The sequence below is a fragment of the Hydra vulgaris genome, chromosome 02, assembly GCF_038396675.1.
Source record: "Hydra vulgaris chromosome 02, alternate assembly HydraT2T_AEP".
NCBI classification, from domain to species: domain Eukaryota; kingdom Metazoa; phylum Cnidaria; class Hydrozoa; order Anthoathecata; family Hydridae; genus Hydra; species Hydra vulgaris.
This window is the reverse complement of record NC_088921.1, coordinates 1,504,539-1,530,137: the sequence shown is the minus strand read 5'-3', so window position 1 is coordinate 1,530,137 and position 25,599 is coordinate 1,504,539. Positions and strand designations below refer to the sequence as shown.

Genomic DNA, 25,599 nt, shown 5'->3' with positions numbered 1-25,599 from the left:
TTCTAATCAAATTTGATAGAGACTTATAAAAGACATGGGAAATATTACGAAGGAAATATTTGGTAAAAGTATATCTAATTTTAACAAAATGCCTTCTATAGTAATAATTAATAAAAGGTGAATAAACAATAAGCGAGATATTTCCAATGAATTTAACAACCACTTTGCCAGCATTGGTGCTGATCTTGCATAAAAAATTCAATGCCCAAGTAATACATTTAAAAGTTACTTAACAGGCTCACACTGTTCTTTAAATTTCAATGAAATAAATCAAGACAAACTTGAAATAGCTATAAAATTACTTAAAATCAAGTCCCTAGGGTTCGATGACATAGTTTGCAAAGTAGTGTCAGTTGTTTTTGAGGAGATATGTAATCCAATTTACCAAGTATTTAATTTATCAGTTACAACAGGTATTGCATCTGATAAACTAAAAACCTCTAAAATTATACTTATCTATAAATCAGGAGAAACCAATTCTTTAAACAATTATAGACCAATCTCAATCTTTTTGGTATTCTCGAAACATCAAGAAGGAATAATCTATAAAAAACTAAATGAATATTTAAAAACTAACAAAATTATCAATAAAAGTCAATATGGTTTTTAATAGCTACACTTAACTGAGCATGCAATCCTTGACCTCTCAAATAGAATAAATAGATCATTTAAATAAAAAAATTCACATTAGGGATCTTTATTGATTTGTCAAAGGCATTTGACACTGTCAAACATGAGATTTTACTAACAAAAATGAAAAGTATAGTATAAAAAATCAAGCTTAAATTGGTTAAATTTAAGCTTAAATTTAAAAACTACCTTAATAACAGAAAGTGTGTTATTATAGATAAAAAAAAGCAACTCAAATTTACTATAAACAAAATGTGGTGTGCTTCAAGGTTCCATTCTTGCTCCTTATATGTTTCTTATTTATATAAACGATGTTCCAAATGCCTCTAATATCTTTTAAACTATGTTTGCCAACGATACAAACTTATTTTACTCATCAAAGACAATCAAAGACCACTTTGAAAAAACAAATGCTAAACTAAAAAATTAATATATGGTTCAAATCAAATAAACTGTCACTTAATATAGAAAAAACAAGTATATACTATTCCACTCTAATCAACAAATTAAAAAAATGCCCCTGAACCTACCAACAATTAATATAGAAAATATAACCATCAAAATAGCTCTGAATACAAAGTTTTTAGGAGTTCTAATTGATGAAGTTAAAACTCCTAAAAACGTTGTATTCTTTAACAAATATATCAAAGAACTTAGGTTTACTTCACAAGGTAAGACCATTTTAGTCTCTATTTATTTAACAAATTAGTTTCCAGAAACGAATTACTGTTAAACTTAAACAATGAAGACTCTCTGAAAATAAAGCTAAAACCTACATTAGTCAAATTAAACAACTATAAGGAATTTTTTTAAATTTAAATAAAAATAAATAAATGTAACTTAACTTTTAGTACAAATCGATAAAAAACATATATAATATAATCAATAAAAAGGTATATATATAACGCATACATATATATTACGTATGCAGCTGATTTTTTATGTGTATAACATGTCTCGGAAAAAGGTACTCGATGACAAGAATGACTTAAGTCTTCTGCGAGAATCCTATAACTATATACAAGTCATTCTTCTTATCAATCTTACACAAATTTCGTTTTTATCATATTTATACACAAACATTATTTTGAAATGTGGTAAATAAATTTATAGCAAACCATCAAAACACTAAAAAATGTTTGATGGAGGTATATTTAAAAAAAGTTATTATTCTATATGAGGAGTAGGTAAAAATGATTTTATGATGTCAAACAAACTATTAGACTCTATGATCTATTACGCTCTATGATCTTTTTAATTATCACTAGGCTTAATTTTTTTAATGACTAATAAACTTGGTTAGTTTGTACATTGTTGCTAATAAATCTCCTAAAATTAAGATTATGAAGAGTAGGTAAAAATGATTTTATGATGTCAAACAAACTATTACACTTGCGCTCTATGAATTTTTAATTATCACTAGGCTTGATTTTTTTGATGACTAATAAACTTGGTTAGTTTGTCCATTGTTTATAATAAATCTCCAAAGATTGCAACATAAGATTGCAACATTTTACATTTTTTTTAAATATTATGAAGTATATTATTTGATTAAATTTTAAGTTTTGCTTTGTTTTTTAGTATAAATGGATAAAGTTCTACAATCTGCTCAATTTCAAATTAAGTTGTCTAAACTACTTGTTCAAGATTGGTTTGAGATTGGTATTTACTTAAAAGTCAAACCATATGTTTTAGAAGCAATTAGAAATGATTCTATAAATTTACTAAAACAAGAAGACAAAGCATATGAAATGATAAAGAAATGGTTCGATTTTGATGAAAATCCTACGTTTGAAAAGTTAAAACGTGCCATTTCAAGTATTCCAAAATTCAAGTTATTGAAGGAGGTGGAGGATTTTGCAAGTACACATTTTTTATTATTATTTGTATTATATAAATTTTTCTGATTGTCGTTTGTCACTCTAATTATATGTTTATTTTTTTGTTATTATTTTGACTTCCTCATCGAATTCTCTGCTTTCAGAAAAATTTGATTATGACGATGATGGTGATGATGGTGACGATGGTAGTGAGACATCACTGAATCATATAGGATTATTAAAAACATATGGTAACATTGTTAATCTTTAATAGTTATCAATTTATTTTATTTGGAACTACTTCACCTTGAGTAAGTAGTAATCATCAAAAATAAAAATTGTGTTTAAGCTAGGAAATGCTAGAACATTTTTTTTTTTAATCAACTTAAATAGGAATATATGTGTCAAAGTAATTTCTTGTAAATCACTTTTTATAAAAATATGGCTTTGCAGAATTACGGTAAAAATACTTTTAACAATTAATAAGTGCCTATTGTTTTCAGTATAAACTAATTCAAAAGAATGTTTAAATGTTCAAAGTTAAAAAAGTTTTGGCAGTATGTAAATTTAGGAATAACAAAAATAATCATGTCCTGCTGCCTTGCAGGATACTTTTTTTTTTGACAAAGAGTAAGAGAAGCCAACTCTGTCCTAACACCCTCCCTGTCTTATGGCTCTTGGTTGAGTAAAGGCTAGAGATAGTGTCTTGATAAAAATACTCCTCTCTTGGGCAGACATTAAATGCATCTGGCTACTGTCAAGTAGACTGATGACCTTCGCACCCCTTCTTTATTTATTAGGCTGTCATAGTATGTATTCATAATACATTGTTTCCAGTTTAGGATTTCGAATGTTGGATCTTTCTGACTCAATACCTAAGTTTTGCTTGTGCCTCCGTTTTTATGACTAGGAAACTCATTCTATTATCTCCCAATGAGGGTGCAGGTCTAAAACTCAGTTTTATGGTTCTGAGGCACGCTGGTAGTCAGGTTTCCTGATCTCTGTGGTAGCTCTTAGAGAGGCTGAATCCATCAACAGCTGTAAAGTATCAGATTACTAACAGTGCCATGTTGTGCATGTATGGTGTCCGTGTTCTTACTTTCAGTGTGAATTGTCCATGCCACTTTTGAAGCCCTTTGTTACAGCTTAAATAATTGTAATGAGGCAATTGCTTAGACCATTAAATAGTATACTGAATACTATTTGTTCTTAAAGTCAAATTCTTTAACAAATCCAAAATTGACCAAAGTACCAAAAACTGTAATACCATAACATAATAATACCTATAACATAAAACCATTGCCATCACTGAGTTCTCTAAATTTATAGTTTATAAATATTTGTGGTCTTCAAAGTAACTTTTTTTCTGTTGAGTCTTATCGCTTGCAAAGTTTACCAGGCCTACTTGTTCTTTGTGAGACTAACTTGAATTTAGCTGTCTCATTTTGTGATCTTAGTATTGATGGTAATCTTCCTTTAATTTGTGAAGACTCCAATAGTCACATGCATGGCCTTAGCATTTACATTTGTAACAATTCACCCATTTATTGGAAAACTAAGTTTGAATCAACAGACTATTCTTTTATGTGCTTTTGATCTTTTAATGATGCCTTATCACTTTTAGACACGCTGCAAATATGTGTTGTAAACACAGTTGGACATGCTCTTGCTGCCAACCTTCAATCATTATCAAATGTCATTATGTTGCTTCTCTTTCTCTATTTTCTAAATAATATAATAGATGCTACTCTTTTGTGCCACCTACTTTATTGTACATTCTCTGTTAATCACTATCTTGCCTTATTAACTTTATCTATTCTCTTCCAGTAACTTCCAGTTCTAATAGTGGTTGCTTGCAGCCTTGTTAGAAGTGATGACGTTGAAAAAATGGTTTAGCGCATAGGTAAAACCATTTTGTATGTAAAATGCAAACAACCTAATAGTTCTTAACAAGGCCTGTATGTATGTAAGTATGTATATATATATATATATATATATATATATATATATATATATATATATGTATGTATATATATATATATATATATATATATATATATATATATATATATATATATATATATATATATTGTGTGTGGTATATTAAATAAATGGTATCAGCTTTAGCTTGCACTTTTTTCAATATCTTTTTTTTTTTTATTGATTTCCTAATTTTCTAACTACTATTAAAAAAAAATTTAATCCTTTATTATGATACAAAATTATACATTTTAATATATATTTCAATATATATTTAACAAATTCACTTTTAATAAAGAAAAATTTTATAAGATTTTTATAAGTTGGTAGTTAACAGAAAACAAAGAAAAAAAGTTGAATAAGAAGAAAATGGTTGAGACTTAAAAAAATTGTAAACTGCATAAGTAAAGAAAACAAAATGTCAGGAAGTATTGTGTTTATATTCTAAAGTATTTATATTCTCAAGTATTGTGTTTGAAGTAAAAAACTTTTTAGTATTATAACAGTTTTTGAGATTAAACAAGAGATGTGCGAGAGATGTACATCGCTTGAGCAGTGACCATGATAGTAGTTTTAGAAAATAGAAAAAAATTGTAACCAATTGACAAAAGTAACAGAACCACAAACTTGGGGTTAGAGCAGGTCAAACTACATTTATAATATGTTTTTGAATTATGTTTAAAAGAAAATGAGCATTATTAGAAGAACCAACCCAAGTATGAAAACACTATTCTATACAAGAATGAATAGTAGATTTATAGAACTATAGAAAGCTATAGTATATTGTTGTCTCATTAAGTAATTCCTGTTGTATATCGTTGTCTCATTAAGTATCGTTGTCTCATATAAGTATGAAAACTAGATTTATAGAGCTATAGAATGAAATGAGGTTTAAATAAACAGGTGCTATCTTAGAAGAGAGATCACATTCAAGATCAGCTGTTTTTTTGAAGTATTTAAAATCTCATAATTTTTTTGAGCAAGGTATATTATTGTCTCATTAAGCAAACATAGCTACTTTAGTGGTAAGAAAATTTTAAAGGTCTTTTACTTTTTATCTAAATATGAGCCTTTTACCACATTTTTCTGAAAAAAATCCACAAATGTTTTTATATTTACTTTTATTTTTATTTTTATTGAATGGTGTTTTAGTATTAGTCTTTTAAAATTTACAATTAAAGTTTACAATTTTTTATAATGTTTTGTATCATTCATAAATTCATTACAAAAATAATTGTTAGCAGCGGTTGTTTTTCTGATATTTATTCACAATGTTTTCATCATAATGTTTTTTAAAAAAATTGTTAATATTTCTTTAAGCATCATAATGTTTTTAAGCATCATAACTGTAATTACTTAATATAACTGACGATATTTGAGACCAAGCATCATAAAATCGATACCAAAAATGATCTCTAATTGCATCAGTAATATATCTTCAAGCAAAGAAGCTTTTGAGAGCCGCACCATTTTATAATAATGCTCATAATTCTTGTGGATTCAAAGATAAGATCAATTTCATTCCAAATATCCAAAATTATGATACAAAATCTTGAAAAAGAAACATTATCTGGTTTAACCCACCGCTCAACACCATAACAAGTGTAACAAAAACTTTTTTGAGTACAATTGATAAATGTTTCCCTAAACAAACTTTACAAACTTTTTAACTCAAACAACTTAAAGGTTAGTTATAGCTGCCTTCCAAACATCAAGAGTATTATTACTTCTCATAATAAAAGTATACTTTTTAATTCTCATGAAAATGCCAACCAATTATGCAATTGACAACAAACTACCTTATGCCCATTCAATGGAAAATGCCTTACAAAAAATCTTATTTATATTTGCAACGTAAAAACTCACCAAGAAGAAGAAGGATATTATTGCATTGGCCTGACTGAGAAAAATTTAAAGACAGGTGGTATAAACATAGAAACTCTTTAATTTATGAAAGTAAGACCAACTCCACTGAACTTTCAAAATTTGTGTGGGAATGCAAAAATAAAGCTTTAGAGCTTATACTAAAATGGAATATTTTTGATCAAATGGAGCCATTCAAACCTGTGGTAAATTTTGCAATTTATGCTGGACAGAAAAATACCACATTATTACATCACCATTAAATTTACTTAACAAACGAGCCAAGCTCGTTTGTTAAGTAAATTTATATATATATATATAATTTATATGTGTCAGGGTTAGGGTTAGGGTTAGGGTTGTATGTATATATGTATGTATGTATTGTAAATGTATATAAATATATATATATATAAATTATGTTATTTTAATTTATATATATATATATATATATATATATATATATATGCATATATATATCTAAATTATGTTATTAATTTTGTATATAGTTTTTGTTGTTACTTTTTTGTTGTTGTTACAAGTATATATATATATATATACATTTATATACATTTATATATATATAAATATATATATATATATATATATATATATATATATATATATTTATTCCGCGTTGCATTTATATATATATATATATATATATATATATATATATATATATATATATATATATATATATATATATATATATATATATATATATATTCATCCTGTGTTGTTTCTCCAGGGGTGTGGTATATGCATTATTTTACCACATATAAGGATGTAAAGGCCTATACACACACACACACATATATATGCATGTATATATAAATATATATATATATATATATTAGGGTGGTCCTTAAAACAATTTATTTGAAAAAAATCTGCTCCCACCCCTTAAATGTGTTCTATATAATACGAAAACACTAGGTAATTTTTTTTGAAAAAAACATATTTATAGAGGTCCCCCAAGACCCTTTAATATTTAACGGGTCCCTAATATTTTCAAAAAAAAAGTTTCTCAAAAATAGGTCAATCTGGTACTCAAATGAAGCGCAATTATATAAAAATTTCAAAAATAATATTCATTTTGAAAAATAAATTTGAAGTTTAAACTTATTTATCACAATTATCATGAAAAATTCACTTATTTCATTTTTTGCTAAAAAACAAGATTTTTACGTAGTAAAACCTAAAATAACTATATTATTTTAAAATGAATGTTATTTTTGAAATTTTTATATAATTTCGCTTCATTTGAGTACCAGGTTGACCTATTTTCGAGAAACTTTTTTTTTGAAAATATTAGGGACCCGTTAAGTATTAAAGGGTTTTGGGGGACCTCTAAAAACATTTTTTATTCAACAAAATTTTAAACCTAGTGTTTTTGTATTATATAGAACACATTTAAAGGGTGGGAGCAGATTTTTTTCAAAAAAATTGTTTTTAGGGACACCCTAATATATATATATATATATATATATATATATATATATATATATATATATATATATATATATATATATATATATATATATATATATATATATATATATATATATATATATATGTATGTATATATATATTTATATATATATATATATATATTTATATATATAAATATATATATGCATATATATATATATATATATGCATATATATATATATGTGTGTGTATAGGCCTTTACATCCTTATACATGGTAAAATAATGCATATACCACACCCCTGGAGAAACAACACAGGAATTGGAACTTGTCAATGTTCTCTAATTGGACTTAAAATTTTTTGAATAGTATTGTCTGGTCAGGTCCCAGACATTTTCACATTACTGACATGTAAAAAAGAGTAGGTCCTTCTCAAGTTTTGTTTCAATAATAGTACATGCCCCATTTTTTCATCCAGTATTTGAGGCAGTTGTTTCAAACTACAAACCAACAATTTTTTTGCAGTCCCATTCTTTGAAAGAACTTACAATAGTGTTGCTTGAGATTTATTACTTTTGCAATAGTCAACATTTATCCAAGGGCTCTAAATGCCTCTGTCTTTCACAGGAAGATGTGCAATCGCACGTCTTTATATGACCAGGCAAATTAGATTTTCCTTTGACAATTTGACCACAGCTTTTGAGATATTTTCAAAATTTAAAAATGCGCTACAAATACTTAATTAGACTTTTTTTTTTTAAACATCTCTGCTTCCAACAAGGCTTTAAGCAACTAAGCAGTTCAAGCAGTCACAGAAAAAGGATGAGACTTAATTGAATGATGAGTAACACGAGAATGAATTTTAGTAGAAGGCACAAGACACGCTAGCTCTTTAGAGCAGTGCCCATTATAGTATTTGTAGAAAAGAGAAAGAGAAGCTACATTACGGCGATGTGATAATGGTTGGGGGTTAGCTGCAAGAACAGGTCCAACTATGTTTACAATGGGTTTTTGCACCTTGTCTAAAAAAGAAAGGGCATTATTAGAAGATCCACCCCAGATATGGCAGCAGTATTCCATACAAGGCTGGATTTGAGATTTATAGAGATAGAGAATAGAATCTGAAGAAAGTGTCAAGCTCGATAAAGAGATGCAACATTAGCAGATGCTATTTTTGCAACTGATTTGATATATGGTTTCCAAGAAAGATTAGAAGTAAAAGTTAATCCTGGAAGATGAAGAGTAGATAACTCATCGAGTACATCACCGTTCATAAATATAGGAAGATCTAAATTATTGCGATAACAATTGGCTGAAAAAAATTGAGTTTTATCTGTATTGAAGTTCACCAGCCACTGTGAGCCCCATGCCCAAGAAGTGCTATTGAAGTTCACCACTGTGAGCCCCATTTTGGATCTCACTTCTGCTACAGTAGAAGTGAGATCCTTTTCAAGCTCAAATGCCCTCCAAGCAATCAGAGAGTGTAGGTATTTTATCACAACAAGAATAAATAGTAGTATCATCAGCAAACAATTCCACCTAAGATGTGAGAATATCTGGAAGATCATTAATGTAAATTAAAAAGAGTATAAGGCCAATGATAGAACCTTGAGGAACCCCTGAAGTTACAGAATAAGAAGAAGAGTGCTGTCCATCGAGGGCAACTTTTATACTACGATTGGGAAGGAAGGATTCAATGATCTTAAAGATGTTGCCAGATACACCATAAAAAGTAAGCTTATGGAGAAGACCAGCATGCTAAACTTTATCAAAAGCTTTTGAAATGTCAAGTGCGATGACCTTAACCTCACCATCTTTATCTAATGCCTAAACCTATCAGTTATTACTGTTAACAAACCTAAATAAAACCAATTAGCTATTACTGTTAGCAAATCAGCTGTAGAACAAGAAGATCGAAATCCATATTGATGGTCAGAAAGTAAGTTATTAGATTCAAGATGAGAAATTAAGTGTTTGTTAATTAAAGATTCAAAAATCTTGCTTATGATAGGAAAAAGACTAGTGGGACGGTAGTTTATTGAATCAGATCGCTCTCCAGAATTTTTGAAGATAGGGATAACAGATTCCGCTTTCCAGCAGGCTGGAAAACAAGACTCTGATAAACATTTGTTGAATAGTTTTGAGAGTATAAACGATAGCTCCGGAGAACACTTCTGCAAGACAATAACAGGTATCTTGTCCGGGCCACAAGCTGTAGAAGAATCTAGGCAGGAAATCACTTTAGATACAGAAGCTGGAGTGATACAAATGTCAAGCAATGGATCAACCTGTTTGTTGGCAATATCAGGTAGAATGCAATTAGTGGAATCAAGAGATGATATTGATGAAAAGTTTTTATCAAACAATTCAGCTTTGTCTTTAAGTGTGATGACAAAGTCTGAACCATACAAGAGAGGTGGACTTAAAGATTTGCCCTTATTATTAATACTATTAAAGATTCTCCAGAAGTCACGAAAGCCTAATCTTTGAGATGAGATACGAGATTTCATGACCTGAGAATAGCTGGCTTTGGCGTTAGAGAAAACCTTTTTACAATGGCTTCTAGCAGTAATAAAAAGACGTCTGTTTTCTGGAGAATTGTTTTACTGATAAATATGGAAGTAACGGTTTCGATTGGCAATCGCAGCAGCACAGTGTGAGGAAAACCATGGAGAAGAGTGAGGCTTGACCTGGAATTGTTGAGAGGAAACAAAGATACCATGCCAGCCTGAATCCACGAAGTTATGTAAGAAGTACATTTGTCAATAGGAAGACAAAAGATTTCCACCCAAGGGCCATCATGAAGAAAATCACGGAAAGAATCCCAGTCAGCTTTACTGTAGTTGTAAGAGGTACGATATTAGGGGATTTAGGTGATGAAGAAGAATGAGATAATAATTTTAGAGAGATTAAACTGTGATCAGAAGCACCTAAGGGGTGAATGTGAAGAAACTGAGCACTGACTTGAATCAGAAACAAGGCATAAGTCGAGTAGAGAAGGTAAATGATTTGGGTTGTCTGGAAAACAGATTGGAAAGTTTACTATTAGAAAGTTTAGTATTAATGTCACTGACAACAACTATATTAGCTGATGGATAAAGAGAGAGGGCTTGGTCATTATGATCAGAAATAACATCAAAAAGAGTCCAAAATGAACAAAGAGAAAGGCGATAGAGTGAAGTGTTGAAGTGTAAACGAAAGCACATGAAAGAATAGTCTGTGGATTCAAACCTAGTTTCCCGACAAATGGGTAAATTCTTACGAATGTAAATGCCCAGGCCAAGCATGTGACTATTGGAGTCTTTACGAATTTAAGGAAGATAACCATCAACACTATGATCACAAGATGAGACAGCTGAACTTAAATTAGTCTCACAAAGAGCAAGTAGTTCTAGTGAACTTTGCAAAAGATAAGACTCAGCAGAGGAAAAGTTACTTCGAAGACCACAAATATTAGTGAATGGTAGGTTTAGAGAACTTGGTGATGATGATGGTTTTTTGTGTTTTATAGTTCTCGGTACATTATTCATTTTTAAATTTGATTGAAGAACTTGACTCAAAGCATAGATTGTACTCAGAACACTGTTAAATAGCCAAGCAATTGCCTCATTACTATTAATAAAGCCTAATTGTAACAAAGGGCTCCAAATGTGGCCTCAACAATGCACAACAAAAGTACAAACAGGGACGCCATCCATGTGCAACATGGCACTGTTAATACTTTGATATTTTTCAGCTGTTTATGGAATCAGCCTCTCTGAGAGCTACCACAGTGTTCGGGAAACCTGACTACCAGCCGGCCTCGGAACCATAAAGCTGAGTTTTAGAGCTGGCCTCTTATTAGGAGTTAATAGAATGAGTTGCCTAGTCATAAAAACAGAGACACAAGCAAAACTTATGCATTGAGTCAAGAAGATCCAGCATTCAACATCCTAAACTGTAAACAATGTATTAAAGATACATCTGCGCCAGCCTAATAAATGAAGAAGGGGTGCGAGGCTTGTCAACAGATAGAATCTGTTAACCCCTTAAGTCTTTGCCTAGAAGGCCTTCTACAAGACAGTAGCCGGTTACATATGACATCTGCTCAAGATAAGTATTTTTATCGAGACACCATCTCTAGCCTTTACTTAACCAAGAGCCCCAAGGCAGGCAGTGTTTTAAGTTGGAGTTGGCATCTCCTAGCCTTTGCCTAAAAAGGCGTTTCTTACAAGGCAGCAGGACATGAAGTAGATTGTACTGGGTTACATGTTACCAGTAGCAGGATAACCTGACCTGATCTTGATATCCTGACCTGAATCTAAAAAAGACAAGAAAATCTTAATAAAAAAGAAAAGAAAAAAAAATTCTTCACTAAAGCAAAAACACACACAAAAAAATATATAACCCATTTAAAACAAAACTCAACAAGCTAAAATGCTTTTTCTATTCAATTTATGCATTAAAAAAGCCATTTCATTGTTTGCTTTAACATATGTACTTTTTTTTTTTTTTTTAAATATGTTTCAAAAGATAAACATTTATCATAAAAAATTTTTTTATTATAAAAAAATATTTATATTAGTAAAAAAAAGCAACAGTTTATTAATACTAATTATAAAAATTCATTAGAAGTGTTTTGTTACTTTATTAATAACCGTTTTGATAATATAAAAGCATTTAAAATCAAACTTATTTAATTGTAACGAGTTTTTTAAAACATTTGTATTTTTTATTCATTGAAATTTTATTTATCTTTTCAAATGCATTAATTTTAGTTATTATTATATTAAAATTTTGTTAAAGAGACTTTCGTTGTCGTAGAATGTGATCATTTATAAAAACAAAACAATTTTTTATTTTTTAATTATTTTCAATTCAAACAACTATTATAAAAAATGCACTCTTTAACAATTTATATATTATAAATTAAAAAAATATATTCAACTGCCAATTATACTTTAAAAAAAAACCATTATCAGTAAATTGTTTAAAAAAAGCGTTTCTTTAATATAAAAACATTTGTTAAGAAGTTTTTATGTCATTTATTTCACTCAAGTGTTTTCGCTAATATAAAAATATTTGTTAAGAAGTTTTGATGTAATTTATTTCACATTCAAAAAATTTTTCATTCAACGCGTTTTTAAAATATTTTTTGAAATAGCCGCGGTTAAATCGTCAAAGTAAAATATAATTTGCCTGGTATATAAAGACAAACAATCGCACGTCTTTCTGTGAATGACTAAATGGGTATATTTCTTGTAGTGCTTTTTTGCTTTATTGGATTTGGAACTATATCTCCAGGCAAAGCACTAGAATTCTCTTCACATAATTTCTTGTAACTAGTACTGCTGTCAGATGTTTCCAACTGGACTATTGTAGAAGATGCAATGCTTCTTCAGCTTTGTAAGTGTACCAAGTTTCAGTGCACCAATTCCAGAGTTTCTGAGCTTTTTCTTGGCTCAATTAGTGCTTTTTAGCAGCTAGGATCTTGTCCATTGATTCCATTACTCTTATTTATTTATCTATCCAGTTCTCTGTGCAAGAAGAAAATCCTTGTCTTCATTACTTGTAATTACAGTTACAGCATTTACACTAACTATATCAAACAAATTTTTTAGATGTTCATTGAAAGTTTTTTCAATGACAATTTGGTACATATTTTTAAAGATGCTTAGAAACTAGTTGAATTTTTTTGAAAGTAGGTGCCATCATTGCCAGGATTTTGCTTTAGTAACTTTTTTTGATTTTGCTGTCCATTTTTGCTTAATTTCATCATCATTTGCTAATTCACAGCTTTTCAACTAGATTCCTTTTACAAGTACCTCAAATTTATACAAGATTGTATTATTAATCTTGTCTGAATTTGACCTAATAAATAAAAAATATCTTATTAAGTAAATCTAAGAAGTTTCCATGTTAAATGGAATTGTTGTTAAATCAGCATTACTTTTAACCAAATGATGTTTCCAGTTGTTTTTAGAATCTTATTTACTCTCTAAAAGTTATTTTTTCATAATTTATTAATAACAAATATTATTTTGTTAACTGAATAACATGCTATGATTTTTTTTCATAATATTTGTTGTTTACACATTCCTTTACTCTTTAATAATGCCTGTGTTTTAAGCAATTTATTCCAGTAATGATTTAGTTTCTATTGTCAAAACACAGCCTTAGATTCAACCCTCGGAGTTGGGAAAACAGTGGTGGGCAATTTTTTGCCAACCTCAAACTGTTAAAGGTCGGCCTAAAAAATTTGACACGAAAATCTTCTCATTTTCACTTTTTTTTTTCAAAATTTTTATTTATTTTGGTACACCCTAACACCCTAGTATATATATATATATATATATATATATATATATATATATATATATATATATATATATATATATATATATATATATATATATATATATATATATATATATATATATATATATATATATATATATATATATATATGCGTGTGTGTGTGTATATGTATAGGCCTTTACATACTGTATACATTGTAAAATACTGCATATACCACGCCCCTGGAGAAACAACACAGGAATTATCAATGTTCTTCAATTGGACTTAAAATCTCTTGAATAGTATTATCTGGTCAGGTCCCATTTTTACATCGAATGATTCCATGAGAACTAAAACTATAAGTTTTAAGTACCACTCCCAAGATGTGATACTGACCTGCAAAATAGAGTAGGTCTTTCTCAAGTTTTGATAATACGTGCCCAATTTTTTCATCTAGTATTTTAGGCAGTTGTGTCAAATGACAAACCATCAGTTTTTTGCCAAGTCCTATTCTTCGAAGGCACTTACAACAGTGTTGCTTGAGATTTATGCAACAGTCAACAGCTGCTTTTCACTCAATCTAGAGACTATGACAAGTTGCTCAGCATAAGTTTTAATTGTCAATCTTGCATCATCTTGCAATCCCAATTAACAATTATGGAAGCGTCTTCTTTAAAATCATCTTTCAGTTTTTTAAAAATCTAAGTGCAGTGATTTGTGCACACACAACAAGTGGACCACCTAATAATCTTTTGTCCAAGGGCTCTCAATATCTCTGTCAACACAAGCACTGCATTTCTGTCAGAAACTTTAGGCCTATCTAAGGTCTAAAGTTTCTGCAATGCAATGGGTATATTTCTTGTGGCGCTTTTTTGCTTTTTTTGCCATTTTGATTGTACAAATCTATTTTCTTTTTGGAGTAGTGCATCGTTACTAAATGCTGCCACAAGATATCTGCCTTGCTGTGCTTTTATATAATAATAGGTTTAAACCTATCAATTCTAAGTGAAGGATCCATGATTTTTTGGTGGAAGAGGGGGAGGGGGTGAATAGTGAAAATGTATCAACAGAAATAGTGTGGGAGGGGGGCTGTATGCTTTCATTCCTTAATATAGCTAAATTCATTTTTACCCTTAACTTTTCAGAAAATACTTACAGGAATTTTTTTTTGTCTATAAAGTCTATTTTTGGATTTTTTTGGCACCAAACAAACTTTTTCTGCCCTGGATATTAAAGCAAAATTTGTTTTAATCATGGCCTACTTAAACACACAGACTTCTAAATCCTCTCAAAACCTTTTAAAAAAAAATTTTATACTTAAAATTAAAATTGTGGCCTTTTTTTAGTAATGGCCCTTTTAGTAGTTATGGTTAATAATTGCTGTTATATTATGTTATATGTACAAATATATTGCTGTTATATTATGTTATATATACAAATATTTGAGAAAGTTATTGTTTAGATTAGTCAGTAAAAGTTTTTGGAATTTCAAGTACTGTAGAAAAAATTAAAATTCACAAGTTTTTAAAAATAAGTTATAAAACTAAAAAAACATCCAATCAACTGATTAAAAATGTGAAAGAAAATATTTTTATTTTTTTAAGTTCAACAATGTTATCTTTAAGCATAGTTGATGTGCCCTTATAATCTTGACCAACTAAGTAATAAAAGTCGAGATTTTCTTTTTCAAACGATATCACTTTTTTTTATCACCTATCACTTTGCCACTTAGATCATTAGTTTTCTTAAAATTTAAAAATTATTTTCTGCAGGTAGACAATTTTCACCCTCACAAATGAGATAATTCATTTGATCAGCTATTCCCTGAAAAATTCCCGCTTTGTACATCATTTTTATATCATGATTTATTAGTATATCACCCAAAATAGTTTTTTAACCACTCATTTGGCTTAAATTTATCTGGTCTTATTTTAGTATTTTGTTAATCTTAATAAAATATTATTTAATATATAATTTTACCGATGATTTTTATATTATTACTATTATCAAGGAACTTTTATGCTATATTATCTTACATTCATAACTCAGCTTTGCTTTAATTTTCACATGCTCACTTTTCGTCTTTTATTATTATTCAGAGAATTTCTTATATCCTTCACCACATGTTTAAATCTTTACATTTTTGAAGACAATATTTATATATATTTTTCCTACTATCATACATTACTTGATTTTTAGTAATGATTTTATGTTGCGCGGGTTGTTTCATTTGCTTTCACTTTAGATTGGTTAACAAAATCTATGACTGCGTTAGAGTTTTTTGAAGACTATTGTGTTTTATTTAAATTTAGAAGGGTTTTTAATAGGGTATATTGCCATTTGATTGTTTTTTGTTTATTTATGCAGGAAGTACCTGTTTGGCTTAAATGGTCATAGAAGGAAATTTATTAGTATTTTCTGTCTGCATACTTTAATTGCTTTAGTTTTGTTCTGGTGTTTTTATTAGAATTTTATTTTATTGCGCTTAGTATTTTGTACTGGTAGTATGGTATGTGATTTATTTAGTTATTTTTATTTATATTGTACAGTAGATCTACACTTTTTACATCATATCTCAAAAAATGTTAGTGTTTTACTAATTTGGGTATGGTTGGGTTTTGGCTATTTGTATTGAATTCTTTTTTACTGCTGTATGGATTAGGCGTAAGTCGCAGGGTAAAGCATAAGTGGCGATGATGGGGTAAACCTTTGTCTGATGGGGTAAACGTTTGTCTGATGGGGTAAACTAGCTATAAGTGCTGATCCTCATTGAAACGCTAGTAATAATAGACGCGACTCTGAGGAGATCTATATTTTCGTTCATATTAGTGTTTATAAAACAATTTATTGTTTATTATTGTTAGTACTGTTTAGGTGCATTGTCTGTCTTATTTATTTTTTAAATATTCCTCTAATAATCTTTATTTTTTGTCTTGACAACTGTCAAAATATGCTTTGTTCGAAAAATAATTATCCTTTATTCTAATGTACTTCATTTCTTCCTTCAGGCGTTCACTGCTCGTGTGTGGCTATTTGGCGAATTTTATATGCCAAAGTTTTTAAATTCCCTAAAAAAAATTCTTTTAACTACTTTAATTATTTTGTCTGTTATAATTTGTTTAAAATGCAACTTGCTTTCTTTCCTAAACTTTTTAAATGGTGTTCTATATCTTTGTTTCCAGCAAAGTCAGTAAACTAATAACGTGTTTAAGCTTTTATCTGCTTTTATAAAACCATCACTTCAAGACTTCCATGTCATCATCCCTTCTGCCTCATTATGCAATCTCAGGTCTACAACAAAACATAACACTTTTGATAATAGAAACTAAATATTCAGCAGACACTTTGAATGTAGCTTTGTACTGTGTTTTTAAACTCACATCTGATTTCATAAACCGTAAAAAAAAATTATCAAACAAAATTTTTTTTGTATTGGTTAGTTAAATGTTTTATTTGTCTTGTTTTATTTGCTTCCTGTCAAATTACTTTTTTACTCAAGTTTTTTTTCAAATATTAGTTTTTTGAGTTTTGTAAGTTTTATTTTTTGTTGTTCTGGTTTAGTAGCGTTACAATTTAAATGACACAGAGTTTCAAATAGATACTATTGGACTGAATATGTGTTGGAAACCTGAATATTAGAAAGTATTTTTTCTGCGTCTTTGAATTAGTAAATGCTTAGCTATTTTTTTTTTTTTTAATTTACCTTATTGGCTTTTTTTAAAAAAAAAACTCAATATTTCTGTCACTCAAAAAAATGCAAGCAATATCACTAATGGTGGATGACAGTTATCTTTAAATGCCTTGGTACTGGATTCTTCAAACATGGCTTAAATAGGTACATGTAAGAGATTGTTGGAGGTTGTCATCTGGTTCTATCAGCTTTGTAATGCTGCAATCAGATGTAAAGACATTACATATAATACAGAATTATAGATGTACAAGGTGAATTATTGAAGCTCTAAAAGGTTTTTCTTGTTAAAAATTATAATTAAAAGTCTAGGTTTCTTTAGCGGTTATTTTTTGCTTATTAATCTAAAAGGACATGACCTTATAAAATAATTTTTAAACGTTTTTAATTAATAATCACATAAAATGAGAAAAAAAAGTACTTAACATATATTATTAGCATATAATAATACATGTACTATTAACATATATAATACTATATGTTTTAATATACCTAATGTGTATTACAACTTGTCGTATTAACGCATCTTTTTTTATTTATGGAATGAAATGATTAAAAAATTAATGAAATGATAAGCAGTTGTTATATGTAAGATTTTTAGATAACACTGGTTAATATAATAATTGCAAAACTTGAATAAGGCTTTCAGCCTTGTTGGAAGTGAATTAGTATATAAAATTTTTTTTTTTTTTATATTAGAAAAAAATAATTCTGCTAAGCCTCAGTCACATAGTATACATTTAAAAATAAAGTTATCAAATAGTAACATTATATATTTGTTACTAAATCTTTTAGGCTTCAGTAAAAAATCAACTTTACCATTACCATAGTATATATTTGTAAATAGTTTAAAAATATTGTTGATTATGTAAGTTTTTATTTAAATATAGTTTTGAATGTATTTATGAAAATATAGAGTAGAGATTTTTTTAGTTTTTGATATTTACTATGTTTACCATAGATACATGGAGATAGGTGTAGTGTTTTTGATATTTACCATAGATACATGGAGATCCAAATATATTACCATACCCACATCTAAAAAAAAATTGTATAGAAGTTTTTGAACTATCATGTTTTGGATTTAGATCAGCCAAGGCTTGTTTTGTAAATATTCTATTGGCCACATCATTTGACTCAGTTTATAATGCCATACTAAATACTACTAAATGCAGATCTTGGCATTATCATCAATTTAAATATTGTCAAGTAGTGTTTTTGGTTAAGATATTTGTTTAGAGACAGTTGTCATTTTTTAGCGTTTATCTCCTTATCTTTTCCAAGAATTTTAATTTTTTTATTCTTACTTATCATTTATTACAACCTATATTTACAACATTTATATTTCTTTAGTTTTAATATTATTTTGTGCAAAACTGCAACTAAATTAATATTAGCTATTAATAACTAAAAAATCAAAAAAAAAAATTTTTTTGAACAACTTCGTTAGCACATATCATATTCTTAAGAAAATTGTTTTGTTTGATATTTTTTTGTTACTTATTTATATTATTTTATGTAACTTATTTATATTAATATATAAATAAGTTATATAAATAATATATATTATTAAGAAAATTACACAGCTTCATTTGAATTGAAACTATTTTATTTCAAAGTAAAGGCTTGATTGTATTACCACTGTTCTTTTGTTAAGTTTTTGTGTTCCTTTGCTTACAAAAAATTTCAAAGTAAAGGCTTGATTGTATTACCAATGTTCTTTTGTTAAGTTTTTGTGTTCCTTTGCTTACAAAAAAGATTTTTTTTTCCCCTTTGGTCTGTGGGCTAACTTTTTTGTTCCTGGATAGTTGTCTCATGAATTCTGCAGGATCTACAAAAGAACTATCTTTAAAATGCTATTTTGGTTTAAATGACTTTGGTAATACAATATCCCAAAGCGTTTTATGTTGATGCCTTTTCTTTGAATGCCTTCTTTTATCTAAAATATAAACTTTAACATTGTAGATTGTGACTTTAGGCCCAACAGTCTTAGTCTTTTATCTTCTTTTTTTTTTCTATGTGAAAGTTTTTGTTTGTTAGGTAATTATTCCGATATTCATTTAGAAACTTCAAATTTACCAGAAAGTGCTTACAGAATTTCTGTCAATAAAGGTAATTGTAATGTTTACTTTTTTTAAAAGGCTCAACATTTACTGAATTTTCAAAAACTATTGTTTACAATTGAGTTTCAGCGTGCTTTGTTAACTTAAAACGTACTATAGAAATGGTGACAGATTTTATTTCAGTGATTATTAATTTTCAGTATGATTTTTATTACATTGTGGCGAAATACTATAATGATGAATTTTTGAATTTTTAAACGTGAAAAGAGCTGAAACAATTATTGCTAAATATATTAAATTTAAATGTAAAATGAAAATAATAATTAAAATAAATAATTAAAGTTAACAACTTTACTTAATAAAATACTTCCGTATAGTAGACCTCAAAATGTTTATGTGTGTTTTATAAATTTGCTTTCAAATCTTTTGTTTATTTTATAATGGTGTAAATTAAAATGTTATATTATCTCGATAAAAATAAATGAAAATTTTATGACGAGAATAAATTTAGTTGAATAATTAATAGTAAAAACAATGAAATTTCTTTTGTTTTACTTTGTATATCATAAACGATTATATAACCTAACTGATTACATTTCATCTCTCTTATTTTTATCATTGAATTTTTATTTTTGAATCAAATTTTTTATACTTTTTTCAAAAGTAATTCCTATAAAATTTAAAATCTTAAAAATTCAACTTTTTTCACCGTTTTAAACTTGATTTTTTATTTAGAAGCTTTAAGTTTTTTAGTGTTTTAGCTTTCAAAAAGGAGATTGAGACTAAGTATTGATATCTCTGAAACCTTAAAGAGTCAGACATTAAATTTTAGTGAAGTTTTCTTTCATTAATTTAAGCTTGTAATGCAAAATCATTAAATTCCGAGATGTCCTGGTGCTGAAAATTTTTTTTGGATTGATTAGAAAATTTGAATTGACCAAAATCTCCTTGATAGTACCTTGCTCAGTTTGTTTATTTGTGCAGAGACCATTGTTTGAGTTTTTTGAGTTTGTGCTTTAGAGCTATAGCTTTAAGAGAGGGTTGTATCAACATTAAAAGCATAATTTAAAAATGATATAAGTATTCTATATATAGTAGTATCACAATTTTGTTCATGTGATTAACCATTCAAAGGTTTTTAAATTATTTGTATTAAAATAAATTGATAAAATATTCTTATATAAATTTATGAATAGTTGTATAGCAATTTATAAATAGTTAAAAAAAACTGTCAATAGATGGTAATTTTAAATTGCTCCTCATTTATTTCTATTATCTTATAATATTTGGTGTTAAATAAATGCATAACTCATCTTAAACTTTGGTTAATGATTTTTTTATTAAAGTTTTGAATAGTTCATTAAAGCAATATTGAATATTTTGAATTTTGCATATAGCTTTGTCATATCCATATAATCATACAATAAAGTGGTTTTCTTGGAAACCATTATAACCATTGAACCACATTTTTACAGACTGTTATTTTCCACTACATTAGGACTGCAGTTACAAAGAGGTAATGTTGAAAAACAGACAATGTATGTTTTAATAAAACAAAGACATGGTTTAAAGACCTGATAATTTTCAATAGACATAAAAAATTTTCGTTTTATAAAACATAACAGCTATAACTACACAAATTTATTTCATCTTGTTTTCAGCTAAACAATATCTTTTACAACAAAAAATTTTTTGTTAATAAAAAAAAATTGTAAAAAAAACTAAAATGAATATTATTTGTTTTAATATCAATGTGCATTGAAATCAATTTTAAAGAAAAACTTCAGTTCTTATATTTTATTGTTTTTTTAAAAAAGTATATATATAATTTTTTAACATCTTCGCTTCCAACAAGGCTGCTAGCAACCACTATTAGAGTTAGAAGTTACTGGAGGAGAAAAGATAAAATTTATAGAGCAAGATAACAATTGACTGACAACTTAAAAGCTTGCAAATTATATTAATAAGGAAAGCAAGTTGAAGGAAGCAAATTCCAAAGAACTGATGTTCAAGGCAAAAAAACTAGACAAATAAGAGTTTTTCAAACACTTAGGAACAATCACAGTAAAAGGATGAGACTTAGCTCTTTAGAGCAGTTCCCATTATAGTATTTGTAGAAAAGAAAAAGATTAGCAACGTTACAATGATGTGATTATGGAGGTTGGCTGTAAAAGTAGTCCAACTATGTTTAAATATGCGTTTTTGCACCTTGTCCAACAGAGAAAGGACATCTTTAGAAGATCAGCCCCAGAAATGGCAACAGTATTCCATACAAGGATGGCGTTGAGATTTATAGAGATAAATAATAGAATCCGTTGTAAAAAAGTGTGGAGCACGATAAATTGAAGCAAATTAGCAGTTGCTAATTTTGCAATGGATTTGATATATGGTTTTCAAGAAAGATCTGAAGTAAGAGTTATTTCTAAAAGATGAAAGGTAAATGATTTATTGAGTACATTGCCACTCATAAATATAGAAAGATCGAAATTATTATATATATTTATATAGTGGCTAAGATATTCCCTCTTACCCTTTTACATAAAGGTATTATTTGTTTCACACTCTAATCTTTTGCCTTTTACTGAAGATCAAAAGATTAGGGATCTATCTTAACAACTTTACAATCAGCTCTTAGTATCATCACTTCCATGGGTGGCTCTGTTAGTCACCTGTATGCAATCACTTTGTTGCAGAAACAATATTTATTAATTTCTTTGTGATTGGTGAGCTATGACTGCCTCTAATTTACACCACAACATCAAAACATACATTAGGCTCACTCTCTGGATGTGGTTATGACGCTTAAAACATTAAGACCACACTGAACACAAATGTACATGTTTATTCAGTTGCTCTATAATCCACATCGGATCAGCGCTTGTATACTATGTGCTTAATCTAAAATCTCTTTTGGCAAAATGAAGTGACCTAAGAATGAAGTAATGTGACTTAAGGTAATCTAATGTAATGGTAACTAATGTGTGCAACGGAAAGTCCATTTTATAGGCAAACATCTTTAAGAGTCTTTTGTACTAAGAAATTTCTTAAAGTTTTTTGTTTCTATTCACTTCTTATCTGTTAATATGGTTAATTATTTTGCCTTCTGTGAATATGTTAATTCTGTTGCCTTTTATGGCTTTTTTTCTTTCTGTGGTTTTTTTCTTTCTATAGTTTTTTTCTTTTTATGGTTAATTCTTTTGGTATTATGGTTATTTCTATTGCCTTCTGTTACTATGTTTAATTCTATTGTCTTCTGAAGAATTTCAAGTAGGTTTTTATGGTTGCTATAGAGTTTACCTAACCAAAAAAAAAAAAATAATATTAATTATAAAAAACAAGTAATTATGTTGTATCACTAACGTTATATTAACAAGTTATTTCAATAACTTTTGTTAATTTATTCTATAATTAACATGTTAAGTTAAGATGTAGAATACACAATTTTTTAAATAGAAAACTATTATTAACTATTAGAAGCCCTATTTATAACATATAAAACGCTTTAGAAACATTTAGTTCTAGATTGATAAAATAGTTCCCTTTAAGTGAGAAAATTCTAGCTTGCTTGGTTTATTATTAAAAACAGCATGCAACCAAAGTTTTTCAATTATTTGTTAACCTAAAAGTTGTCTAATAAATTATTATTAAAATTGAAAACTGAATCATTAAATTTCTTTAAACAAAATTTGCAATCTGACAGAAGTTAAAATGTAAAAATATTTTTTATTGTTTTAACTTTAGTTGCCACTATTATAATTATTGTTAATAATATTTAAAAATTTATATTATATATAAAAATATATATAATATATTAATATATATGAAGGGTCCAAGTGGAAAACCAGTGATGTCACATATTAACAAGTTTTGAGTTAATATTCCCACTATGTTGTTGGCAACTTAGTGCATCTTTTAAGAAGATGAATATTAAAAAAAAAAGTTAGATCATATCTAAATTTCCATTTGTAAAAAGGGGTTACAAGGGGTCAAATCGGAGATGTCCACTCTGTATAGGAGCGCTTTTTACTACTATTTGCATAACACCCAATCAAATTTTATTTTGCAAAAGAAAAAACACCTTGTTATTGTAAAAATGGAGGATAAATGTCAAATTCCAGATTCTACAGAAATTCCCAAAAAAAGAAAAATACTTGGTCGAAAGTGGGAACTAGACAGAAATGAACGATTATCTTTGCATACTTTCTGTGTAATTGCAAGCATTATATGTGTTTTCAGAATATGACAGTAGAAGAGAGGGAGTTTTTACTTTTGTACTTTAACAATTTGCAAAATAAAGATCATCAAGACAACTTTCTTGCTTCAATGATTGAGGTTTTAATGAACAAATGTGTTTCAACAAAGTTTCTTTCTCAAAAATAACAACAGCAAAAAAAGATGTTATATGAGCTTAAAAGTTAATAGTTTGGCTTCGTTAAGTTAATAAAACATTATAAAGCTTGTATGTTTGATTATTTTGTAAGGAGTTTCTCCTAAAAATAATAAATATAAATGATTAAAAAAATCACATGAAGTCTGATTTTGATGTTTTTTGTGTCAAAATAACCGTCTTTTAAAATCAAGAAGGTTTGTTTTTCTTCAACAATACTATCTGAGGTCGTATTCACTGTCAAATTGTCTTATACACATGAAACATAATGAATCCATAAAATGAACCATTTCTTTTCATTTCCGAAAAAATGTATGACCTATTTTATATCTAAAACATATTTTTAGAGTCAATTTAGTATTTTTGGTTTAGTTACGAGGTATGTTAGGTTTTAGAAATGTGTCAATAAATTAAAAAATTAAAGGAGTTGCAAAAAATTAAATTTATTAGATCAAAAATGTTTAAAGTTATAAGCAACAGTTGCTTTTTTCAGTGCTGTAAGATAATTTGGGCTATGCTGCCCAACTTTTCGACTTTCCTAAAACTGCTTGAAGTCTTGATGAATAGACTCCAAGGCCTGCTCTGTCCAGTAACCTAATCCTAAACATCATATATATCTTGTATAAGCAAATAGGATTGACAAATCAAAAATTAAATGTATTGTATTTATCTTCAATATTATTAAATTTACTAAATAAACAATGTAAAAATCTTACCAAACTGTCCTCCCTTCATTTTGATGAACTCCTCAATATGTTGTTCTACTATGTGTACTTTTAAAGGTACTGTGGCTCCCAGGTCCCTGTAGCTTGATGAGAATTCCTTTATGTCATCAATATATGTAGGACTAACAGATTTGCCAAAACATCCTTGAACTATTTTGTTGAAGTCTCATAAAACTTTTATATACTTGGCTGATTGAATACCCAGGCCTTTCTGTTGGAAAAATACTTTCAAGCTCTCGATTTTTTTCAGGAAAAGGTTGCAAGCATTGCCTGGTATATCAACTATTTCAATTATCTTCTTGGTTGGGTTCCTAGTTAATAGAGGTGAATGTACAACATTACTAAACTCTTTTGCATTTCTTAATTTTGCTCCGTCCACCATCCAATCATTGTACAGTTTACAAAGAGAAGACAACGTATAATGTTCAGATTTCATCATTTTGGGAGATGAGGATTTACAGAATGGGCAAGGATGTTTAGATGCTGCTGTCTGTTTGCCAACCATCTGGAGCAAAACTTTCAGATCTTCTGATACAGTGTAGTCCAAAGAATTTATCTTCAATTTATCAAGGATCATTTTTAAATTTACATAGCTTTCATTCATTGTTAAAACCTGTCATTGTTAAAACTTGATGAAAAATATTTATGTACATATTCAAAATACTCACAAAACAAAATGTGTTCTCTGCTAGAGATTTGTAAAAAAAAAAAGATTTTAATTTATTTTTACCTCTTT

The 25,599-nt window shown here is 28.1% G+C and overlaps 1 protein-coding gene across 1 annotated transcript in view; it reads left to right on the top strand.

The window, feature by feature from the left end:
• The first annotated feature begins 2,215 nt into the window (after window positions 1–2,215).
• Window positions 2,216–25,599, top strand: part of LOC136077155 (uncharacterized) — a 35,967-nt gene continuing 12,583 nt past the window's right edge. The window contains exons 1-3 of the mRNA XM_065791863.1: window positions 2,216–2,493; window positions 2,615–2,701; window positions 19,753–19,800. Coding sequence (XP_065647935.1) covers window positions 2,217–2,493; window positions 2,615–2,701; window positions 19,753–19,800 — 412 coding nt within the window. The 5' untranslated portion in view covers window position 2,216. The remainder of the gene's footprint in view (window positions 2,494–2,614; window positions 2,702–19,752; window positions 19,801–25,599) is intronic.